The 10,009-nt window shown below is 39.6% G+C and overlaps 1 protein-coding gene across 2 annotated transcripts in view; it reads right to left on the bottom strand.

Annotated features, from left to right (window-relative positions):
- Positions 1-2,578: 2,578 nt before the first annotated feature.
- The window catches only part of tcf20 (transcription factor 20), a 29,042-nt gene continuing 21,611 nt past the window's right edge, over positions 2,579-10,009 (bottom strand). For both annotated transcript variants that reach the window (XM_017694565.2, XM_017694564.2), the window contains one exon: positions 2,579-3,774. Coding sequence is in view for 1 of the 2 variants with exons in the window: in XM_017694564.2 (XP_017550053.2) it covers positions 3,706-3,774 (69 nt within the window). In the remaining variant the exon portion in view is untranslated. The remainder of the gene's footprint in view (positions 3,775-10,009) is intronic.

The raw sequence follows: 10,009 nt of genomic DNA, 5'->3' as shown, positions 1-10,009 counted from the left end.
CCATTCTTCACACACTGATAGCAACACCGCAGAAGAAATGCTCAGGGAATGTGCCAGCTTCCAAAGTGGATTGGTTATCGTGGGCCAAGGTCTCCCGATCTGACCCCCTTAGACTTTTATCTTTGGGGTCATCTGAAGGCAATTGTCTATGCTGTGAAGATCGAGCTGTGCAGCACCTGAAACTACGGATACTGGAAGCCTGTGCTAGCATTTCTTCTGCGGTGTTGCTATCAGTGTATGAAGAGTGGGAGAAGAGGGTTGCATTGACAATCCAACACAATGGGCAGCACTTTGAACACATTTTATAAGTGGTCAGAAACTTGTAAATAACTCATGAAAGAATAAAGGTACATTAAAACCAAGCACACCATTGTTTTTCCTGTGAAATTCTCAATAAGTTTGATGTGTCACACGACCCTCTTCCCACTGAAAAAAAGTTGGATCCAAAATGGCCGACTTCAAAATGGCCACTATGGTCACCACCCACCTTGAAAAGTTTTCCCCCTCCCATATACTATATATGTGCCACAAACAGGAAATTAATATCACCAACCATTGCCATTTTATTTGGGTGTATCCATAAAAATGGCCCACCCTTTATAAAATGTTCATTATTTCATCAGAGGTAATTTGGACCCCCAAAGCCAAAGGCTTGAACTCGCACTTAAGAAAATCATGGCTTAGACACAAACATAGTGTTATATATCTATACTTGTGAAATTATGCAATGTTTAAATTAAAAATGTAATCTTTGACTTTTGATGTTTAAATTAAATTAAATACAAAGGTACAAACATTCTTGTACATTTCTGAATAATTGAATGGCTATGATATAAATAAAATAAGAGGTTTGACATGAAATAATTTTAAAGAGCTAAATCACATTATTGCACAAAATTACTAATACACTGCCTTATGGCTAAGACATCATTTTATGATAGTTTTGAGAAGTTTTTGGTCTTATTAATACTGAATATTATTTAATTTTATTATTTTTATTATGTCTTGTATTGCATTGTGTGCAGGTACATGATTGGCCACACAGGGGTGCTCGCCAGTACAAAAGAGGTCACCATGCCACACCTGGAAGATGTTCGACCCAGCACTTACCCTCTACTTTACCCAAGTTCACAAAGGCTAATAAAGTGGTCACAGATTTAGCAATGGAGGTGAAGTGAAGCAGACCGGAGTGAAGAGTGCTATGCTGGTCTGGACATGTGTTCTGCCGGGTCATGTCAGAGGGGAGCCCTGAAGTACTTAAATCTTGTGTACATACTGTAAATTCTCTATATTGTCTTAAATTATTAGTAAAGTGTTCATTTTTCCATAAATGGCTGCAACTGTAACAACTGCAATTTCCCCCTGGGATCAATAAAGGAATCTGAATCTGAATGTCTCCCAGGTGGTGGTCTGTTGACCTATATGGGTGGGTGCCCCCATGTGGTCAATCATGTACCTGCACATAATGTAATACAAGACAGAACATACACAAAATGGCAGCACAAGGCTCCTGAAAGGAACAATTGGGAGTCATAACAAGCAGCAAGAAGGCCGTTTTAACATTTGTGAGGACAATCCACTGAGAAGTGTAGCAACGAACAGGGAAACTCAGCAGCTTCTATCTAACTGGAGAAACACAATTAGATTACAGTATTTGCTTGAGACAACTGTGCAGGAACTGCTTCATATAAGTGGAAATGTTACAGATCCAATCAGGATATTTTCCTGAGTGTTTTCAGACTTTGGATGTTTGGATGTTTCTTACAGAGGATCAGGTGCATCAGGTAGTCATTACTTACTTTATGCCCGATTCCTACATTGTGGGCCCAGTGTGATGAATTTATTTAATTCCAAAATTCATTGTGATAAGGCAATATTTCACAAAGCAGGTTTTTGCAGATAGTCAGGTAACAAGTGATGGGATCAGCCAAAAATCCAAATGTATACAATTTAACAAAGACACAACTAACAGCTAAAAAAACTATACAGCAGCCATTGTGAAGGCCAGAATTTATCTGTACTTTTCTCCCTTTTTATAGATAACTGTGTCATACAGTGCCAAATAATACATAATCTAAGTCTATTTGAGATGGTTTGAGGCAAATGTGTAGTGTTGTAGACATGCAGTTGGCAGTGCTAATTGGTGGGTGTAAGCTTTCATTTCTTGTTTCCTTCTTACATGGCTATTAGATTTGTAGCTCTAGTGCAAAAATAAGGAAGCAAATTGCAGACACCAAACATGTCTTATCAACTACATTCGGAGTAAAGGTAAAATTTGGTAAACTTGACTTTTCCCCAAACTATCACTATAAAGTCTAACTTAAAGTCTGTTCAATAGGACAAAGACTAAAGAACAATCCTATTAGACAATCCTCACTTCAGGATTATCCAGCTCTAATGAGAAATCCTGCTTTCTTACTCAGACACACATTTTTAACAAACTCCCCTTTGAGGACTGAATGGTGCGCACTACCACTCATTAGCCACCAGAGGGAGTTCCGTTACATATCAGTCATCTTTCTCTCACATGCACACATGTGAACATACACACCCCCACACACGCAGGAAATCACACACCTTTCTCTGTTCAGGACCTGTATTCATGAAGCATATACATATTGACAGTTTTGTAGTACAATGTGATTTCATATGGTCATTCTTTTTTGTTCAGATTTTTTACAAGAATAAAAAATGATCAAAACACCAGGTGGAAATGTACCTTTCTTGTTATGGCAAAAAATGTTGGTTGATGGATGACTGGCCCGTGCGGCTGAATGAGGAATAAACTCTTCAGTCCAATGGTTCGGGCAGAGAAATCTGTGAATTTTCCATCCTCAGCCTGTTTTATTTCAGTTCTCCCTCAAACTTGATGTGAACTATTTGTTTCCTCATGGAAAATATCATGTCTGTTTCATTTTCCAGTCAAGTTTTCTCCACTGTAAAAACCTGGTGATGAAAAATAGGAACACAGGCACATAGGCAGCAAAGCCTGCTCCCTCTCGCTCTCTCATATACACACACACACACACATACACACACACACGCACGCAAAAGCACACCTTTGAAGGCAATAAATGTCTGTTCTCCACGGCAACAACGTCTCTGTGGCAACAGGACCCCGACATTCTGTGTGATGTCACGAGAAAGCTTCGCTGTAAAGGAATGATGTTTTCCAAGAAAAAAATGATCCGTTCTCTTTCTCCGTCCAACCACACATACAATAATGAAGAGTTTGTCCAATCAGACCGTTCCAATTCCACTGGAGAGTAAAATACTGATAAAAAAAAACAAAATGTGATTAAAATAATAACGTGAATAATACTACCATAATACTACAAAGGTCTTTGCAGACTCTCTTCCATTTCCACGAGTCTTCCTCAGAAAGACTAATTGTTCTCAGAACTGTCAGAAACACTGTTTAGGCCAAAACAACATAATGCAATAACATGAGAATGAACAATGGAACTGAAAGCCAAAACAATATGAAAGTCTCTCCACAAACGGAAAGCTTGCAAGCTTGCTTTGAGTGTCCATCCAACGCAATCTGTGATTGTGTCCTTTTTCCATGTAGTGTTGATCTTTTCGTTTCCTTTTTTTGTTTTTAATTTTTTTTCCATTGTACAGGTAGATAATTAAAAATCCTTTTACATGTCAGTTCTTTTTCCTGTTATTAGTGTTCTTTAAACCCAGTTTATCCATTGATAATCAATAACTCCATCTGTAAATACACCGGTCTCCCATAGTTCCATCCTTTTGCTCCATCAGTCGTGGTGTCTGTAGAAAGAACATACACAAACACACACCATTTAAACATTTGACAAAAGTGACAATTTCAATGTCTAGTATTTCAAATAGGGTACATTTTTAATCGGTGACACAGTGACATTTTGGTCACTGTGTCAGTGATTAAACACTAAGTATTGAAAAACCTAATGAAAGGTAAATGTTCATGAGCATATTAGAGAAGTTACACCCTCAAACTTTTTTTGATTAAAATGTAAAATGTACTGATTTGTAACTGTAAATGTCATCAAGTCTTTTCTGTCAGTTCTGCCTCGCAAGTCCCCCTCCAAGTCTTCTCTATGCCATGTTGCATTCTGCAAATCAGTCAACCAATATGAACACTCTCGGATGCCTTTCTGTAGTCAGCAAATGAGCTCGTACTACATAGACAGTGACAACAGACATAACAGTAAAACTAAGTTAGCAAAGTCATTTTTGTCACTCTCCTATCTTATGCCATTGTAAGTCACATGAATGAGGTGGATTTATGGGATAGAGGTGTATTTATGGACACAGTGGTAGAAATTCACCAAAGCTTTTGCAGTAAATTAAATTTCCCCAATTTCCTTAGTTAAAAGAGACACTGTTGAACTTTCCCTATCACTGAGCCAGAACTGGTGCTCTAGGACAGGTCCTCAGTCACTGTAAGGCGCAGGAACTTTACGTTGGTAACGTTAACCACTGCCTCGCCATTTATGTAGAATGAGGTGTGGTTGTGTTGTCCTGACTTGCAAAACTCCACGATCACTTCCTTTTTGACTTTTAGAATCAGGGTGTGACCGTTACACCATACTGCCAGCTTTTGTACCTCACTCCTGCAAACAGACTTGTTATTGTTTGAGATGAGGCCAAGCACTATGGTAACATCTGTGAATTTTACGATGGAGTTAAAAGGATAGGACAGGCAGAAGTCAGTAGTGACTAAGTAGTGAAGTAGTGGACTAAGCATGTATCCCTGTGGGGCACAGCGCTTAGGGATAGAGTGAATGATACATGCTTGCCAATTAGGGAAATTATTCGAGTTCGTCAACTAAAATCGACGACCAAATCAGTTGGCAACTAATTTAGTAGTTGATTACGCATCTCTCTCACACTCACTAGGAACATTTTGACATTGCCGCTCACTGGAGAATTAACAACAGCGCAATGGCAGCCTCAAGAACAAAATCATCAAAAGTGTGTGAGAATTTCACGCTAAACTCAGAAAAAAATGTGGTCAGTAGTGCTATTTGTAAAGCCAACCTCCTCCATGCTCTGAGAGGAGAGGTTGACTCACTCAAGATTCATCTCCGTAAGATATGTCGCATCTCAAATCGCATACTAGCTCACTGAACAGTGTGTAAAAAATATTGCATATACCGTTAGAAGTGCACTCAATATTGTGTGAAATACAGAAGTATGTGGTTTGGGACATGGCAATAGTTGTGCTAGCAAGCTAGTTAGCTAATATTAGTGTTAAATTCCATCCTATTTCATATTATAATCTTCTCTTGAATCATTAATGTAGATGGAACAGAGAAGCAGCTACCTTGTTTACTTTCATGATAATGTTTCCAAACATTATGTTCTCCGCAAACATTTGGCTCCACTCCCTACCAGTTTAAGGAGATAGTTCTCCGTGAACACACAGGGTAGCTGGACAAAGGGTTAAATCGTTCAAATTTAACTGTTTATAGAGAAGTTTGCTACAATCGCTTGCCGCTTTACTCTCCCATCCATCAGAGCGTGTCTTCTCTGCAGTGGTGAATATCTGTTCTTAGAGGACAGTGAAACTCTCACAGGAGCACAGAGAGATGCTGACTTTCCTTTGCTTCAATAAAGACCTGTGATTGCAAAATTTTGGTTGCAATAAAGTGTAGACAGACAGCAGAATGCACAGAGCATACACTGCACGGCTTACATTTATGATTTAAATTTAGATAGATTTTTTCTATTTACTTGATTAGGAAAGGAAAACTGATTTTGTTATAGTTTTTGCTGCTACTCTGCACATCCTTGGTTTTAAACTGACAGGAAAAATATATTTGAGTTTAGATTATCTTTTGTAAAGGCAGGAAAGCTCGTTAAAACAGTAAATTCTTGAATGATATTCATTATTATTGTCAGCATTGTTAGTTAGCAAATGCATTAAACAACCTCAAGCTAAATTTAAGAGCTCATAGCTACATAAAAGTTATTTGATAATGCAGTAATGTATAATCCAAATAATCGACTACTCATTTCAGTAATCAATACATTTGTCAATGATCAAATTAGTAGTTTGTTGCAGCCTTATTGCCAAGTCTGTGTGGTTTGTTAAGTAGTCTAATACTCAGCTCCATAAAGTCCCAGGTCCTATAAGTTGGTAGTGAGTTTTTGGGTAGGAATGTAGCAAAAGCAAAGCTGTCAGTAATTTTTTTACATACACTACATTGCCAGAAGTATTTACTCACCCATCCAAATCATTAAATTCAGGTGTTCCAATCACTTCCATGGCCACAGGTGTATAAAACCAACCACCTAGGCATGCAGACTGCTTCTACAAACATTTGTAAAAGAATGGGTTGCTCTCAGGAGCTCAGTGAATTCCAGCGAGGTACCGTGATAGGATGCCACCTCTGCAACAAGTCTAGTCGTGAAATTTCCTCGCTACTAAATATTCCACAGTCAAGTGTCAGTGGTATTATAACAAAGTGGAAGCAATTGGGAATGACAGCAACTCTAAATGGTAGGCCACGTAAAATGACAGAGTGGGGTCAGCAGATGCTGAGGCGTATAGTGCGCAGAGGTCGCCAACTTTCTGCAGTCAATAGTGACAGACCTCCAAACAATGTGGCCTTTAAATTAGCTCAAGAATCTGGGTTTGGCAGTTGCCAGGACAGTACTTGTCTGACTGCATTGTGCCAAGGGTAAAGTTTTGTGGAGGGGGGTTATGGTGTGGGGTGGTTTTTCAGGAGTTTGACTCGGGTCCTTAGTTCCAGTGAAAGGAACTCTTAATGCTTCAGCAGACCAAGATATTTTAGATAATTTCATGCTCCTTTGTGGGAACAGTGTGGGGATGGCCCCTTCCTGTTCCAACATGACTGTGCACCAGAGCTCAAAGCAAGGTCCATAAAGACATGGATGAGAGAGTTTGGTGTGGAAGAACTTGACTGGCCTGCACTTGACTTCAACCCGATAGAACACCTTTGGCTCCAGCACCCCCCCCACGACCCTGACGGAGAAGCGGCTTAGAAAATGGATGGATGGATGGATGGAGAACACCTTTGGGATGAATTAGAGTGGAGACTGCAAGCCAGGCCTAATCATCCAACATCAGTGTGTGACCTCACAAATGCGCTTCTGGAAGAATGGTCAAAAACTCCCATAAACACACTCCTAAACCTTGTGGAAAACCTTCTCAGAAGAGCTGAAGCTGTTATTGCTGCAACGGGTGGGTAGACATCATATTAAACCCTAAGAATTAAGAATGGGATGTCACTCAAGTTCATATGCGTGTGAAGGCAGATGAGCAAATACTTTTGCCAATATAGTGTATACATCTTCTTATACCCCAGATGTTTCAAAACAGTATGAAGCACAATAGATACTCCATCTTCTGTCAATCTATTCTTCCTATAGGCAAACGTGCTGGTCAAAAGAGGCTGGTATGACACTTCTGATGTACCTCATGACGAGTCTCCCCAGACATTTAGTAAACAAGGGAGTAAGTGCCACAGGCCTGTAATTGCTATCTGCAGATGGTTATCCTGCTCTGTAGGCTGCATCCCGAGCTTTGACAAGTGCCTGCACATCACATGCCATCCATGGCTTCTGCTTCAGAGACACAGAGATCAACCTCTTGCTGGTAACACTGTCCACACAGTAATTTAAGCAATCCATAATTGTGGTAGTATATTTCTCTAGTGCAGATATTGTGTCTAGCTACATTCTCTGGCCTGCGAATATATCCCAATCTGTGATTTGAAAGCAACCCTGAAGCTGAGAAATAGCATCCTCAGGCCAGATTGTAACAGACTTGGTTATGAGCTCAACAGTCTTAATTCCTTGGTTATGAAGACAGAGATGCAGTGCAAAGAGTAAGAGGTGGTCAGATAGGCACAAAAGAGGGGTGTGGCTCTGCCTTATAAGTCTTATTCACATTAGTATAACTTGATCTAATGTTTCATTACATCTAGTTACGCAGGTTACATTGCGATGGAATCTGGGTGGACAAACAGGTACAAGTCACACAGCTGCCCTAATGCTAACTTAGAGCTAGAGTCACGAAGGATACACACAGTGCAGAAGGAAACAATGTTGAATTCTCTTGGTAGGTAAAAAGGCCTGCATTTCGACGACATGAAATCCAAGTCAGAGCAGCAGTTTCTATTTATGATGAATACTGTTAACTGTTTGTGTGTCAGCTTGGCAGATGGTGCGGCCCGCTAGCTCAATAGCTACATCTGAAGTGGTGCTATCCAACCACATCTCTGTGAAGATAATGCTGCAGCAGTTGGTTAAATGTTTGGGTTACAAGTTGCAGTCAGACTTAATCAATCTTATCAGGTATTTGTGAGGAAGATTGTAGGAAGTGGTGTTAGCTTTTAGTCTAGTAAGGGCACTGACCCACTTCCCTCATTTCTGCTTAGTGTCTTTTCTGCCACCTCTCCGTTGCCACTGGAGTCTTGGCTTGTCCTGCTGTTCTGGCAATCTTGGGGGGATGAACAAATCCGCTGGCAGTTGATGTCTTAATCCCCAGTTTAGGTTCACAGGTTTGGCACAGCTGTACTATTGTGCCTTTATTGAAGTATAAGAACACTCAGCTAGGGAAATAAAGAAACTACACAGAGTGCTCAAAGCCGTGGAAACTGTGCATGCCCCCGTGTAGAATGACCCAAGCTATCAAGTTAACACTAGTGAATATTCAGTTCCCGTTCTGCATTTACTATTGCATATACAAAGTTCAGAACGAAGTTCAGATATCCCCATGTTTATGTAACAGCATACATTCCTACTCTCCACGCAAAGGTTTTTTTCTTCCCATCAGTCATAGAAAAAAAGGGCAGTTTTATGTACGTGTGCTTAAAAAAATTGGAGCGGCATACATGTGTATTAACAACATCATAGTAATTGTGTTAATAGGCTATATTTGGATCACGGTAAAGTTAAGGTGACATCATAACACTCACCCCCTTTCCCTCCCAAATTGTCTGCAGAGTCCTTCTCATTTTTGAGCCATTTACGAAGTTAAAGCATATTTTGTAAAGAGTATTTTGAAACAAATGTTGTATCGGTACTCTTTGATTTACCCTTTAAATGCCCAGGATCTGCCTCCTATAACTTAAGAATAATTCTAGTTTACACTCTTTTCAATGTAATTACTAAAAAAGAACCTAGAACACCTAGAATATAATAATTCTAAGAATTTAAGGTGTTAATGAGTCACAGTGAGCCATTACAGTAAAAATGATTCATGGGTGAGTAAAGACAGATTCAGGTTTAAATAAAACGAAAACCTCATGCTATACTAAAACGTCGACATGAAGGATTTAAAGTGTTTAATGCAGTGCATTTTTGGATTTCATTATGAAAGATTAAAGCAATAGTTTGGTATTTAAATGTAGTCCATCAGCCAAGATGTTTGGTGTCCAAAATTTGATACTTGAGTTTTGCAGTGAAACTACAAGGCTTTTATAGCTAACAAGTAATAGAAGCTTATAGTCCACCAACGCTAATGCATGCCTTAATCACCATACACATGACTCAAACCATGTCAAGCCATTAAGAAATTTCAGATTTACTTGTGTGCTTTCTGTTTGTATGTGTATTTATTGGAGCTGCAGCCCGTCAGTGAACAGGGGTTGATCAAGGTTTTAAGCAGGTAAAAATCACTTTATACCAGAGCACACTTTAAACTCAGTCAGGTGGCCAATTTTCCACCCCATGGTATGGCTTGACTCGACTCCACTTACTTTGGTACCAGCCATTTTGTTTTCCACTGCAGATATAGTACAACCTGAGTATAGCTGGTCATCATAGTGACACCACATGAAACTGATGAGACGTAAAAAAATAGCACCGTGAACCAGGTACCAGATTTGCCTAGGGAAAAAAAAAAATTTTAAAAATGAGTAGAGTCAGTACCATGCAGTGGAAAAGCGGCTAATGTTGGGTACAACTGGGTACTATTCGCTCATACTGGCCACTGGATATTCAACATGGCACCTCTCACCATGGCAAAGAACTCTCTGAGGATGTGAGAAAT

The sequence above is a fragment of the Pygocentrus nattereri genome, chromosome 27, assembly GCF_015220715.1.
Source record: "Pygocentrus nattereri isolate fPygNat1 chromosome 27, fPygNat1.pri, whole genome shotgun sequence".
Lineage (NCBI taxonomy): Eukaryota > Metazoa > Chordata > Actinopteri > Characiformes > Serrasalmidae > Pygocentrus > Pygocentrus nattereri.
The sequence above is the reverse complement of the archived record's forward strand: the minus strand, read 5'-3'. Positions and strand labels throughout refer to the sequence as shown.